At 41.5% G+C, this 15,442-nt stretch overlaps 1 protein-coding gene across 2 annotated transcripts in view; it reads left to right on the top strand.

Moving 5' to 3' along the window:
• The window catches only part of BIN2 (bridging integrator 2), a 30,463-nt gene that overhangs the window by 376 nt on the left and 14,645 nt on the right, over window positions 1-15,442 (top strand). For both annotated transcript variants that reach the window (XM_074325680.2, XM_019724544.3), the window contains exons 2-6: window positions 6,107-6,187; window positions 12,915-12,969; window positions 13,274-13,368; window positions 13,931-14,026; window positions 15,323-15,430. In XM_074325680.2, coding sequence (XP_074181781.2) covers window positions 6,107-6,187; window positions 12,915-12,969; window positions 13,274-13,368; window positions 13,931-14,026; window positions 15,323-15,430 — 435 coding nt within the window. The remainder of the gene's footprint in view (window positions 1-6,106; window positions 6,188-12,914; window positions 12,970-13,273; window positions 13,369-13,930; window positions 14,027-15,322; window positions 15,431-15,442) is intronic.

Here is a 15,442-nt window from a genome sequence, read left to right as displayed (position 1 = left end):
GGCGAAGCTGAGGTGACAGCCGTCTCTCTCAGGAACCTCAACGCTCGGGCTGACCCAGAAAGAGTGAAGAAAAGGAACTAAGGTTGGCAACTGCTATGTAACAGTTTTTAGTCTAGCAATCCAGCAAGGATGGCATTTTACAGATGATGAAATTGAGGGTTCAAAGAGGGTCATTTCCCAAAATGGTAAGACAGCAGTGACCAGCCCTGCTGCTGGTAAATGCCACCGGTTGGCTTGGACCAGAGTCGTTCTGCATGATTCTGTACCTAACCCTGCCTGGCCTGTGGGTGTTGTTTAAGCTGATGTAAGTAGGAACCTATATCTGCTTCCTGTACAGTCCCTTTGGCGTTGCAGAGCACTGCCCCAGGGCGATGAAGGAGCATCTCTTTTTTTGTGTCCTTCCTTAGATCTAGCATTTAGGGAGGCTGTCCATCTATGACTTGCCTATCTATGTAGATTGTGTGGGCGCTTCTCTACACATTTTAATGGCTTTCTTGTTTCTGCCTATCCAGAGTATGTATTTTTTGCTTCTAACCTGAACCTCTTCTGTCCACCTGTCAACACTCTGGTAGATAAGATGGTATGGGAAGATGAATAAGCCAGAAGAAAAAGAGAAGGGAGAGATAAGAAGGACCTGACATAGAATGGTGGTTTTCTACGAGTTGGTCTTAGAAGCATTTGGATAAATACCACATGCTTAAGAGCTGAACTATTTGTGTCATTTTCTAAAAGCACAGCACTGGCTTGGGTCCTGGAAAGATGAAAGGTAACCAGCTCTCCCAAGAGGGATTATCAGCAATCAACAGAGAATTGATGGAATGTAGATAGAGCCCCTATCTTTAAGAGGCTCACAATGGGAGAGGGGAAAAAGGAAGCCGGGTCATGTGAAAGAACTGAGGAAAATGGAAAGATTTTGTGTGGCTAGACTTTGTTACTTCACCTCACTGTAACTTCACCGGGGTCATGGTTTCAGCCTCTCCAAAGGCTGTCTTGTTATTGATTTGATAGCTAAATGTCAGAATCTATGGGAAAGTCCAGTTAGAAGCAGTGTGGAGAAACTAGAAAAGAAGTACTAGAGAAGAGGGGAAGGCTAGCTATACTACGGGTTGGAAAAACAAAAGGAAAATCCCAAAGACAAAAAACTTAGGGATAATAGTTATTTTTAAAGCAACAGCAATTGATTGCACTTCACGCTCACCTTCTGTCCCCATCCAGCCCATCACCAACATTATGCCCTTGCTTTGGGATTTTTCTCCTTTTCTAAGCATGGGCTCCTAAGCCTTTGATAAATAATGTACCTACTCTGGGCTTCAGATTCTGCATCTATAAAATGACAGAAATTCAGTGATTTGGAAACTCAACGTGGTAAGGACACCAAAGTGAGAAGGGGAGATGGCTCCTTGAACCTCAAACACTTCCCAAAGGGAAAACCAGCCTCCCAGGTACACCCTGTTTTTCCTGGTCTGAACCCTGAGAAGACATAGAGAAGCAAACTCAAATCTGCCCTGGGGAATTCCCAAGTTGTTACAGAAAACAAGAAGATACTCGGAACCCAGACTTAGACACAAGGGCAGGCAGAAATTGAACTTGGAGTAGTTCAGCTGACACCCTAGAGATCGAGAATGCTGTTTGGATAGACTGGGAATGGTCTGGGATATGGCGAGGAGCTCAGCTCAGCCTGCCAGAGTCTTTAAATCTTGGGAAGTTATTTTTATTTTTATTTTTTTATGGTTGAATGGGAAGTTATTGAAGGCAAGATTAAAATGGCAAAAATTACAGTCAAAAGAAAGGACTCCAAAAAAAAGAAGAAGAAGAAAAGAAAGGACTCCCTGGAACACTTCACAATTTTTCTATAAGCAGTTAGCTGTAATCTTCTGAGTAATATGTAATAACTATCGTCAAATAGTCAAATGTGTCAACTATCAAGTGCCAGCTATGGCCGAGGCACAGGAATATAAGGAAGACATGATCTTTCCCATTATAGAGCCGATATTCTCATGATATGATCGCACTTCATCTTTTCAACCCTTCAGCATGTTATTAGCATCCCAATTTTAGAAATGAGGAAACAAGTCTCAAAAGAGATTGGCAAGTGTGAGAACTATCGCTGGAACCCAGGTGTATTGCCTTTGGACGCCAACCTCAGGCTGCTGTCGTACCAGGGTTCCTGGTAACCCGCTCTGACATCTGTGCCTCCCCACTTCCTGCTGGCCTGCCCACTTCCTGCTGTTCTTCTCTCAGGAGCAAAGCTAGGAGTAGGAACACCTTCTGCTCAGGCCTCCTCTGAAAAGCTAGGAGTGAAGGTCCGGTGACAGACACAATGGAGAAGAAGCATTCTTGTTTTATTTTCCAGTTCTACCCGGACTCAACATGAGACTGAATTCAAACTGGCTTTATTATGTTTTGACAATATGATACATCGTCACATTTCAAACTAATGCTTTCACCAACTCTTTGTGATTGCTGTGACACACCTCTCAGATCTCCCCCAAAGGGTATTGTTTACCTCTCCTTTGTTGGCCTCTTCTTCTGTTGACTTTTACTCAACTTGTATCCCAGATGGTCGATCAACAATATTTCGAGAAAAACTGCTTTGTCTAGGATACAGGGCTGCACCCAGGAGGGAATTTAGAAACGCGTAAGAGGCATTCTTGCCTGGCAGAAGCTTACAATCTAGTTTGTTTGTTTTTTTAAAAAAAAGTAAAGTTAGTGACCTGAGACATCTGCATATCTGTGGGAATTCAGAAGACAGAAAGATTAAGAAGAATTGAGGGAGGGTTTTAGTTGGAGCCTGAATTTGAGATAGGAATTATGGCTAATTAGTAGTTCTTCAGGCAAGGGGTGAGAGAGCATTCCAGCAGAGGAATGCCAGCATGCAAGGGATGGTCTGGAAACCCTTTTAGGCAGAATAGTGAGAAAGGCCCGCTGAGCTGGAGCACAGGCAGTGGTGGGAGAAAAGGATGGAAAGTATATTAGGGCCATATTAAAGAGAACGGACTTCAACACATATCCTGAGAATAAGGATTTCTTACATAACTACAATATCGTTACTGCACCTAAGAAAAAGTTTTTAGCAAAATTCCGTAATATCTAATATCCAAGCCCTATTCAAATTATCCCAACTGAGAGAAGTCACTAACTGAGATATAATAAATGATTATTGGGAAGGGTCATGGTGAGGAACTATACCCACCAAACATGTCTGCAGTGATGGTTGTTTTTAAAGCTATACCCTCCTACTCCCGTCTACACAAAAGTTAAATCAATGAACACTGGAATATTCCTCACCTATTTCACCAAGAGTTTACATTTTGCAACATTTACTTTCTCTTGTCCCTGTCTTTCTCTCTATCTATATTCTAACTTCTCAGCTGCTAAACCAAGCAAATTGGAGCAAAATTCTCAGTGCAGGACTTTAGGGATTAGTATTATGTGGGCTTTCATGAGAAAGTGATCCAAAGGTAGAATTTATTAATTCAACAAACATCTGTGGAGCCTCTGTACATCCTCTTCCCTCAAGGAACTCTAGTTGAGGACAAATGTCTACAGCATAGTATAAATGCCGTGACACCTGGCCCTGTTGCTTAGGGCAACAAAAGACTGGGGCTCAGGGCACTGGATTATGTTTCCAAGGTGCTAATACGCATCTTTCCAGTTTCAGAATTGAAGGGAGGAGTGTTCCCTCGGCACACACCCTCCCACACCTTCCAAGCCGTTTTGCCTTGAGCCTTTTGGGGGTTGGGGATATAGGTCTGCTTGGGGAGTGCCACATGGACTCTAGATTCAGTTGACCCCTTTATCCTTTCAACCCCCTCCCCCTAAAAAGAACCACGGCCGAGCAAAGGAAGGGAGGAGTAGCAGGAAGGAAATGAGAGCTGTGGTAACCACTAAACAAGGTGGTTTTGCAACTTTCTGGTAGAGGACAGTGTTTTGTTGAGCCAGGGAAGATGGCAGACTCTGCACACCCAGAGCTGGGTGTTAAGTAAGGTAGAGTTAGAAACACAGACAAACACAAACGGTTAAACTGGAAAGGAAATACAGATATTTATAGGGAAGGGAGTAGAACTAGATATAGTGATAGTGGATTTGTATTGAATACTCACCTTAGGGCAGCACTGGGAAAGCAATTTACATGCATATCATTTAATTCTACCAACAACTCCAGGAGATACTATTATCTTAACAGAGGGAAAGGGAGTTCTGTAAACCGAGGCTCAAGAGTTTAAATGACTGGCCCAAAGGCTCACAGCCAATAAGTGCAAAGGCCTAGATGAGGGCATATACGTAGCTGTCTGTCTCCAGAGCCTTGATCTTAACCACTATAGAGAGAGCTCCAGAAGTGAGAGGTACTAACCCCAGGATTAAGAATGGACACACTTGAGTCAGAATCTCTTCATAGAGCCTTTCTCACTCCCAAGACCTGGGCAGTCTTGCATGTGATTCAAAGCCCCCCACAATGAGACTTTCTAGTTTCCTTACCCATGTTCCCCATGACACCCTAAACCATGCTGAACCATCCCATGAAGCTGCTAAAATTTGCACAATCCTGTGACTTTGCTGCTGTCGTCTTTGCCTGGAACCCTCTTTCCACTCTCGCCCTTTATCCTCTATTCCAATCTAGCAAAATCTTAATTCAAGGCCCAGCCCATTGGTCCTCTCTTGTATCTGTCTCACTCTCCTTCCTGTTACAAGTATTAAGTATGTATTTGCTGGATACTGAGAAATCTAGATGAGTAAGTCAAACGCCCTATCCTCAAGGAGCTCACAGTTTAGAAGGATACATAGCTGGATAAATACAAATAATAAAACAGTAACAGAAGTGCATACAAGGGACAGAAGGTGTAAGTGCTTAGGAGAGAGCGATTAACTTGATTAATAAGATGAAGTACATATAATTGTCAGAACAGATATAGAGGATGAATTGCATTGTTTTAGATCATAGCCTGACAGACAAGGTGGGGAAGAACATTTCGGAAGGAGGGAACAGCATCCACAACAAGCGAAAGTGTGGCTTGTTCAGGAAATGAATAAAGTGTTAGGGACGGAGAACTACAGGAAGAACAGTGAGACCTGAGCCTAAGTGATGAGCTAGATCATTGAGACCTGTGCACGGAGAGCTTATCTATAACTTATAGATACATAACAAGTATTTAATAAAAATGTATGAAGCAGATAAATGGAGAACCATTAGAAGGTTTTAAGCAGCAGTGTGATAAGCCTATTGTAGCAGGCCCATGAGAAACAATCAGGGCTGGACTGAAGCTGTGGCAAATGAGACTGGAAAGCATGGGATTCCCAGAGATGGACATGGTGAGGGATTCAATGAAGGAGGTGAGAGAGAAGTAACTGAGGGCAGGAAACTCCTGAGATCCCAATTTGGGCCTGGGGGTGCCTCCTTCCAAAATGAGTTACAGGTAGAAGAGTCAGGACTTTCTTGTTTGTTTATAAGTGAGTGTCTGTCCCTTGTGAGAACAGGTACTGTATCTCTTCATTTCCACGTGCTTTGCATTAGCACGGAGACCAGGATGACGGTTGGCTCTCAGGTTCCCAGGGCAGAGGAGATAGACATGGATGACATTCGTTTCTGAGTTTCAAATGCATTTTATCACGGCTTCTCAAAGTTTTCTGCAAGGTCCCTCATAAGGGAAGAGTCTCCTGCCCACCTCTCTCACCTTATCTACCTAGAGGAATCTGCGGCTATGGCTGGAAAAGGGCCTCCCAAGTGAAAAATGTCTTCAAGACTCATGTTTTATCTTTAAAAGCCATGTACATTTTACATTCTTCTTATTAATCCTTTTTAAATATAATACTCTCCCCATATCCGCCCCAAAAAAAACCCACTGTAAAGAACAGTGTCATTCCAGGCTTCATATATACCCCCTGGTACACTGCTGCAAAGCCCAGGAGTATCCCCATTTGAGAAGAACCACAAAGCATGATTGTTTATTCAGCTGTGTGCTATATTTCTAATCCTATTGGGCTGATAGGAATATGGCAGCCCTTTCGTTACATCTGAGACTCTGAGAGAAGCCAGGGTCATATGAGGCCAACAAATAAAGAGACTTAACTATATAACCTTATGGACATTTCCAACTTCTATCCTCAGGTACTACAGAAGTTGGGGAAAACTGTGGAAACCAAAGATGAACGGTTTGAACAAAATGCCAACAACTTCTACCATCAGCAGGTAATCTGGAGGGTGGGGAAGGGAAGCTTGGGAAGAAAGAAGGCATGAGGGCTGAGTGGCGGAGGAACAGCAGGTTTTTCAAACCCGCAAGCGTCCCTACTAACCATCCTCCCCCAGGGGAAAGGGCCACAGGATGCCCTGATGCTTACCCTTCCCCTGGAACCAAAGAAACCTACCTTTCCTGTTCCTACCGACCCTGGGTTCTGGGGGGCAGACAAATGTTGGTTTATCTTAGTGGTTCCCCCAGGGGACCACCAGTGGCATCACCAGGTCCTTAAACAAAATCAGAATGAGTCCCTGCCACCTTATTCACTTCCCAGGGTGCCTCTCTCCCACTCTAGGGCTCTTCTCACCTCCATAGCTCTACGTTTTCCTTGTGGCCTCTTTGTCTATTCTATCTACCCTAGTAAGCCCTTTATTCTAAAATAATACCTCCATTTATCACCGCCATTCTCACCAGCTAACCTCCTATTCTCACTGTTTCTTCTGTCGTCACTGGATATTATGGGTAATTTTATGTAAAAAATTTAAATTAAGAAGTGGATAACAGAGGGTTAACTTTCTGTGGGATATCTGACTTTCCATCTCCATGTACCAGGCATTCTGCTCAGTGCTTTATCCACATCTCATTTAATTCTTATGTCAGTCTTGAAGATCGTGATTCCCTCTTTATAATAGAAGGGCGTTGTTAACTCAATGAATATCCAATTACGTTGCAATTCTGACACTGACTCCCCAGAGTTAGGTCAAGTTTCACAAGTTAGGTCACATTTCACAGGTTAAGGGCACAGTCCCCCACTAGACTGCCTCACTTTAGACACTAGCCACACGCTCCCGAGTTCCCAGGTCACCTGCATTTCTGACCAACTGGCTACAAATTTGGGGGTTCCTACTAGCTGCTCAGCTTCCACAATTCACTAGAAAGACTAAAAGAACTTAGGAGAGTACGTACAATTATAGTTTTATTATAACGGATACAAATGAGGACCAGCCAAATGAAGACATATAAGGTGAGGTCCGGGAGGGTCCCAAATGTGAAACTTCTGTGTCCTTAAGACATGTCCCCCTCCCAGCACATCGATCTAGTATTACCAACTAGGGAAGCTCCCCTGAACTTCAGTTATCTAGAGTTTTTATTGTGATTTCAGTATATAGTGAATCATTGTCTATGTCATTGAACTTAACCTCTAGCTCCTCTCCCGCACTGGGGGGAGTTTGGGCTGATATGACCTGTCTCAGAGCCCTAACCACCCAATCCCATGGTTCATCATTTCAGCCTAACCAGTCACCATCCTAGGTATGGTCTGAGGGACCCACATAAATAACAGAGACACTCTTATCACTCAAGAAATCCCGAGGATTTCGGGGTTACTTCCCAGGAACCAGGGCCAAAGACCAGCCAAAATCTTTATTGTACAACATCAGGCAGTTAATTGAATTATACGGAAAAGAATTCCTTAGAATTATATTAAAAGGCATTAGCTATCATTTAATTCAGTAGTTGACTGTATAGCAGAATCATTTGTAAATATTTTTAAATGCAAGGTCTTTGGTAGGAGGACCTGGGAATCTGTACTTTTAAGTGTGTTTTAATGGAAAATTTCATATATATACAAAGATAGAAAAACTTGTATAGTGAATCCATGTGGACCCATCACTCAGCTTTGAATCCTGTTTCATCTTTCTCTCCACCAACTTTCTCCATCCTCGATTATTATGAAGCAAATTCTAGATATCATCGTTTTATCTATAAAAATTTCACTATCAATCTCTGAAGATAAGGACTCTTAAATATTATCACAAAACCATTATCACACCTAAAAATATTTTTCTGTAAAACATTTCCTCATAACAAATTGGAAAGTACATCAAGAAAAAAATGAATTAAATTATGATTTCACACTCTCCCATGCTATCAACACTGTTTTATAACCTTACAATTCCTTTGTTATGTATATATATATGATCTCTAAATACATCCACTATAAATAAATATGAGATTTCCAGAAGTGAGGTTATTCCATTCATATGGTTTTATATCTTGCCTTTTTCACTTAACAATATAGTACAGATATCTTTTCAGATATTTCATGTTAAATATCCCACTAAAACATAAGTTTTAGTCATATCTAAAAATATTAACAATAATTTCTCAATATCATAAAATATCCAGTCAGTGTTCACACTCCTCTAATTGTGTCATTTTTTTCTCGGTTTGTTTACATCAGCCACTTCTTGACATGTTTAAATCTCTTAGAACTAATCTCTAGGCTTCTAACGCCTCCCTTTTGCAGTCTGTTTGTGAATAATACTAGCTTGTGTTCCTGCGGTTCACTGCAGCCTAAACTTTGCTGATGGAATCTCTGTGGTATTGTTGAACATGTTTCTCTATCTCTTATATTTTCTGAAAATTAATTGTTGAGGAGATTCAGATTTTTGTTTTTGTTTCTTTTGGTGGCAAGAATACTTACTATTATAGGTGTTCTATTCTTCTATCTGGAGGCACATAATGTCTGGTTATCTTCTTTTTTGTGTGGTAGTAACAGCCATAGGTGATCATTAACTAGGGAATCTGTGTTTTACAGTAAGCTTTCTAGGTAATTATGATGTAGCAGCTAGTCTGAGAACAGCATTTGGCAACAACTGATCTCGTCTAACTCCTTTGAGGGGAAATAGGATCTGACTGAGAGAGAAGTGATCTCATCAAGGTAAACAGCATAAAAGTTGCAGAGCTAGGATTCAAACTTAAACCCTGTGCTTTTTTCCCCCGGTTGGTCATGTGCCCTGTCCCTCACCCACAATCAGCTTGTAGGTAAACTTTTTATTAATAAGTATCACTCCCGAACTTCCCAGCCTGATTTCCAGGCCTTGCCACTTGCATAGGTTCCTAATCAAATTTCCATAGGTAATTTTTCTTTGAGGGCTCTGCTTGCTTCCTCCTTTCACTCTCTCTAGAACATAGAGGAAGAATTCTTTTCCTCAAGGCAGTATTTTAATCTTTTATTTCTCATAGTGACAGCTGCTTCCAGTTCATTGCTCTTAAAATCAAACCTAACAATCTAGCTTCGTCTTTCCCTTCTGGACCTCCTTTAGGTCAAACATTTTCAGCACTTGTTCCGGGTTAGTGAAGCTACTTATTTGTTTTGCTGAATGTTTGGGTTTCTCTGAGTCCATGTTTCTCCAGCAAGTAGGGAACCCCAAGAGAGGGATCTTCTTCTCCATCCTCAGTACCCCAGTTCTTGGGACATAGTGTCTGCCCACCTGAGTGCTTAGGACAAGCTTCTCAAGTGCGTGGCTCATTAACTGAGGGCTGGGACTGTTTGTATAAGGGATGGGAAGCGCTAAGCCAGACGCTTTATAGTGCTGCCAGGAGTTTGCCAAGGAGTCAGAGCAGCAACGCTAAAAAGATTTAGAGCTAGAAATGGCCTTACCCAGCATTTATAGATGAGGAAACGAAAGCCAGAGAAGTGGAATAACTTGCTAGTTGGTGGTAGAGACAAATTTTTAACTCCCAGACAAGTGGGAACCTCAGACTGTGAGAGTCACATCTGTCACAAAGAAGAAATGTGCTGGGATTATTCAGCCTGCAGACATTTCAGGGAGGACACACAAGTCAGAGAAATAAAATGACACCCAGTGCCATCCCATCCCCCACTATCACCACACACACACACACACACACACACACACACACACACACACACAAATACACACACATACACACTTTATCTCCTCAAAGGAAAGAGCAAGAGCATAAAGGAAGAACTTTGACCAGGAGGCCTGATTCTAAAACACAGAAATGTATTTGGGCTTTTGTGAGGTGCAGTGGAGGGCAGAAGGCATTCACACTTTGTGGACTATGGTATAAATAGTACCCCCTAGTTTGGAACAGTGTACGTACAGCCTGCATGATCATACATGGTAGCCTTGGTTATTGATCTGATTTTTCAGGCCATAATAATATCTAATGGGGTAAAAAATTAAGAATTTTATTTGTAGAAAATATGCAAGATAGTTAATAGCTTTTGTTCCTCAAATAGGTATTTTTGAGACCAAACCTTCATGGTGAAGTAAAAAGTTGAGTCCGGAGGAGGCATCCCATTTGGGTACCCCCTCTTGTAAGAGAGCTATACTTTCGCTTTAATAAAAATCTTTGCTCCTCTAAAAAAAAAAGTTGAGTCCATGTTGTTTTCTTTCAAAAAAGAAACTGAAATCCTTATTAACTTTTATAATCCCTAAAGCTCTTTAAAACCTTGGTTATCACGTTTTCAAAACTCTTAAACTTATACCGATCTACTATAGCCATGTTTAAAACATATTATGTACATTTAACGTCTTAGAATATTTAAAGTTTTTTGCTGTGAATGAAAAAGCACGGAGGAAGTGAAACATCCTACTTGGTAATGCTGGGTATTTCTGAATTTTTTAAATCGACTTAATTTTTCTCCATCATGCACTTTCTCACAGTCACCAGTGACCTCCAGTTACCAAACCCAGTGACTTTTACCAGTTCTTCCTGCATTCTAACCTCTCTGTAGCGTCTGACCCTTCCTTGGTGGTTTCTCTGATGCTCTCTTGATCCTCGTTTTCTATGACACACTATACAAGCCCAGTTCTTTCCCCTCTCTGACATTAGATTCCCTCAAGACTGTCCTTGTCTTCATGTCCCTTGAGCCCTGGCATTCAGTCCCTTGAGAAGAACTTTTAACCTGAAGTCTGGTCAAGAGTTTGGACTGGTTTAGAAGTGCGCTCTGGAGGCAAGAAGATAAATGAAATTAGTCCAGTTTTCTTTACTTGACTGAGTAGACCTAGCTTTTTTGCTGCTAAAGTTAAACAATAATGATCTTTGCCTTAAAGATTTCCACAGATAACAAAAAAGTTTTTAGGTAGAATTTACTGGATTTTCAGTTTTTCTGCTATAAATTTTTTAATACTTTTGGTGTGCTCGATAGCCGCTATAGTAATGAACACAAGCAAATAAAACAAGGGAACAAGTTCACAAGTATTTTATAGTGTTCTTCCTAATGCATCTTAGCTCAAATCCTCCATCACCTGAACTGGTGTGAGCGTCACTATTCCGACCATAGGCCTGGCCCTGTGGAATACCCTGGAAGTGGGCTGTACTTTCACGCCAGTCCCACACTCCTGAAATCAGGCTCCAAAATGGCAGTGGTCTGGCCTCAAACTTCCTTCTCACCCAACTCCTAGAAGCTGGGGTCCACACAGAGGAAAGAGACCAGAATGGGAAGGGGCTTTAAACAACACCCTGAGGAAGCCTGTGAAAGAGAAAACTTGGTACAGGACATGTGAAAGAAGTATTCAAACACATGTGCAAAAGAAATGAGATCTACTCTGAATGCAGACGGCCAGTCTAAGACTAGTGTGCAGAAGTTCTAAGAGTCAGAGCTATTTACACATGAAGTGCAGTCTCAGCAAGAGGTCATGAGTTTCTGGTTGCTGGAGGCATTCAAGAAGCAGAGGCTAAATCAGAGTTACCGTGTTTTGCTGTGTATAATGCACATTTTTTGGCCCAAATTTGTGAGGGAAAAGTAAGGATGTGCATTATATATGGGTAGTATTAACTCCTTATCTATGTAAATGTTTTTAACTCTTTTATTTATGCTTATGAGTAAAAAATGTAATTCTAGAAATCCGTATGCAAAATAATACCCTGGAATATGATAATCAGTTTTGTGGAACGTACAACGAATTTGCAACGATGAAGAGTTCTTGGCCTTCTAGGATGGGTAAAATTGTAAATTTGTTACCAGTACATAAAATTTCTTATACCTTGTATCTGTTCTTGTGTTTTGTAATTATTTGTTACATAAAATTTCTTGTACCATAATATGTTTAAAAATTGATGCTAAAATTCCTTTATAATACAAAAAACAAGTACCTAAATGTAAACAAATAAAATTTTGAATTAAAAATTAAAACAAAAGATTTTTTCCCCTGAAAGTTTGGGCCGAAACGTGGGTGCGTGTTATTCACAGGAGCGCATTATACACAGCAAAATACGGTATAACAAAAGTGGTTCATTTGTAGAGTTGAGATTTGAACTTCCAAATCTAAATACCTTTACTCTCCTTACTCTCTTTTACTCTCCTCTCTTCTTTTTTAGCAGGACTCCCAATCTGTGCTTGGGAGTCCTAGCATAAAAAAACGTGAATTCAGCGACAGGAGCATAGGTAGAATCAGATGGGTAGATAGAACCATAGATGAGAACATTGCAGTTGGAACAGGAGAGCCCGTGATGAGGCTCCTTGGAAGAGAAGTGTAAAGCAGGTGACTGATGGAAGGGAAGGGTAAAGTGGGGCGATGCAGAGAAGAATATTGGAGAAGAGAGAAATGACCTGTGATGGTGCAGAGAAGGAAGAGAGTCTGGTGTCTGCAGAAGATGGTAACAGTTTACCCAGAGAGGATGGCGTAAGCCAGAGGGTCACATAGGACACTTAAATTTCAACAGACGAACATGGGTATAGGCTCTTATTCACTGGAAGGGGGAACAAACACAGGAAAGAAGACATGCCAGTGCAATGGGAGCAATCTCCCAACTTAAAAATTGCCCAAAAAGAGGCAACTTCTTGGTAAGGAGAGTAAAGGCTAATTGCAACATTTGCAAATGTTTGAAGAAATTCTGCTTTTAAGCTACTTTTATACTTGGACGTCTGGAACATCTTTCCAAATGATCTCTTTAGTCACCAAAGGCATTTCTCCCTTTCAGACAGAAGGCCTCAAGCTATACAAGGACCTGAAGAACTTCCTTAGTGCAGTCAAAGGTGGGTATTCTAACACAGAAGAATCCAGAGGGCGCTTATGCAGCTAGTGAAGAGGTCTGGGGGATGGAAAAAGAAACACCATACTTAGGCTTTTTATCACTTGCCTGCCCCTGACTCCTGGAACTTTGTGGGCCTGGGAAAAGTAACATTTCCGATCCCAGCCCCAACCAGCTTCCCTCAGTGACAACCCAAACCTTCTGAGTTTGTCCCTCTCAATTGGATCCACTGATGTGCCTGTCACCCATATTTATACCAAAGTACTTTTTAAGAACCTTAATGGTAAGACTGAGATCTCTCTTTCCAGTGATGCATGAAAGTTCAAAGAAAGTGTCAGAAACCCTGCAGGAGATCTACAGCAGCGAGTGGGACGGGCATGAGGAGCTAAAGGCCATTGTAGGGGTAAGAGTGTCCTGGGCTTTACAACCCTTCACAACTCACTCCTGCCCTCATTTCATCCTCATCTTAATTTCTTCATCCAAGCAAATAGGAAAACAAGGGAACCAACTCACATTGCTCATTTGTATAGCCACGTCATGGGTGGAAGGGAAAAACTGCAACTATGAAGGTGAAAACAAGTTTGCCCTAATCGGTGGGCTCCTCTGTTTTAGACCCTCTTCCCCTCTTTAAAACCTTATGGAAGTTTTACCTACATGAAACCTAATTGGTTATTTTCTTATAATTATTTACTCCCAAACTTCCCCACCCTTCAAGCATGAGAGTCCAAGACTCTGACCATCTGTTCCTGTTCTTAACCCCTGAATGTATGTTCAGTCTCTTATCGGCAGTTCCTTGGGCAAAGGCTGTTTCTTCATCTGACTCTTTGCCAAAATCCAACATGGTATTCTGTATACAGTGCTCCAAAAAGGACATCTGTTGCAGGAAGAATTTGAGTGTTTCCCTGGTATGCAGTTGTTGTTGAGAAGTGGAGCCCTCACCACTCCGCTCTGCCTCTATCCCACAGAATAATGATCTCCTTTGGGAAGACTATGAAGAGAAACTAGCTGACCAGGCTTTGAGGACCATGGAAAACTATGTAGCCCAGTTTGGCGAGATTAAGGTACTCGATGTACAGAATCAAGGCGGGGTTATGAGTAGCTCACATAAGTTAAAGACCATATTGAGTTAAACATGGTAAGTTGAGGTAGAGCTTATGGTTAGGATTGAAGTTGGGTAGAAGAAGGATTAAAGTGGAGGGCTAGACAAGAGGTTAGAGTAGAGGGTTAGAGGTAGTGTGAAGGTTATGTTTAGACTTAGATTTCAGTGAACTAGATTTGGGCTGGTTTTAAGTTAGATCCAAATCAGAGCATCCCTTTTAGTTGTGAGAAACAGCTGATGGGACTAGAAGATGGTTTTTGTGGAGGAGGAACTTAGAGGAGTCATAAGAGTTACCTTCAAAAACTTGAAAGTCTGTTAGGTGGAAGAGGAATTGAGCCTGTTCTAAATTGTTCTAGGAAGCAGAATGAGAATTCATTTATTCTTCTTCTTATCTTATCTCATTCTTATAGTTATATTTATTGTTATAGTTATATATATATATTTATTGAACACCTAGTATATCAGGCACTGATTTTAGATTAATAGGAAGAAATGCAAGGGAGCCTTAAATCTCTAATAGTTAAAGCTTTCCAAAAATGAAATGAGATGAAATATACTATGAGACGGTGACTTGTCTATTCTCTGTTCAAACAGAAGTCAAATTACTTCTTATCTTGGTTATTGTAGAGAAGCTTCATGTATCGCATAGGAAGTTAGACCAGATAATCGCTAAGATCCTTTCAAATTCTGTGATTGAGAGAATGAGTCAGAGGTCAATAACATTGTTTACATCTCCCTGGCATAATTTGTAGTTCAGATTGAGTCAATTTTCTTTCAGTGCTCATATTTTTAGTGTGCTTTACAGTTTTCAGAGTACTTATATTAGCATTTGATCTTTAAAATAACACTCTAGGGCAGATAAGGCTACTGAGGCTCCAAAACAGATGGGCCTCGACCTAGGTCACGAGGCTAACAAATGGCAACGCTGGGAGTAAGACCCCAAACTCCTGCCTTTCAATTTCATAGGATTCTCAAGACCATTTTCCTGGAGGCTGAACCAGTGCATAGTGGGTTCATAGGAAATATTAATATCTAATTCAGGCTGCCATGTGCTCTGTAGGATTGCCCTTACTCTATCTCCTCCTGAGAATTCCCCACTCTTTCCAGATAGTGAGGGAGATCCGTTGGGTATAAAACCCTCTTAGAACGTGAAATGTGATAATAGGACCTAGGACTGTTGCCTCTCTGTTTGGTACCCTGTTACCTCCATCCTGACCGCGGAAGAGCATCAAGGCCTTCTCTCCTGACTCTGGGTTAGGAAAGAATCTCCAAGCGGGGTCGGAAACTCGTGGACTATGACAGTGCCCGACACCACCTGGAGGCGGTACAGAATGCCAAGAAGAAAGACGAGGCCAAGACTGCCAAGGTAAAAAAAAAA

The sequence above is a fragment of the Rhinolophus sinicus genome, chromosome 1 (genome assembly GCF_057876585.1).
Source record: "Rhinolophus sinicus isolate RSI-liver-muscle chromosome 1, RSI-T2T, whole genome shotgun sequence".
NCBI lineage: Eukaryota > Metazoa > Chordata > Mammalia > Chiroptera > Rhinolophidae > Rhinolophus > Rhinolophus sinicus.
The sequence above is the reverse complement of the archived record's forward strand: the minus strand, read 5'-3'. Positions and strand labels throughout refer to the sequence as shown.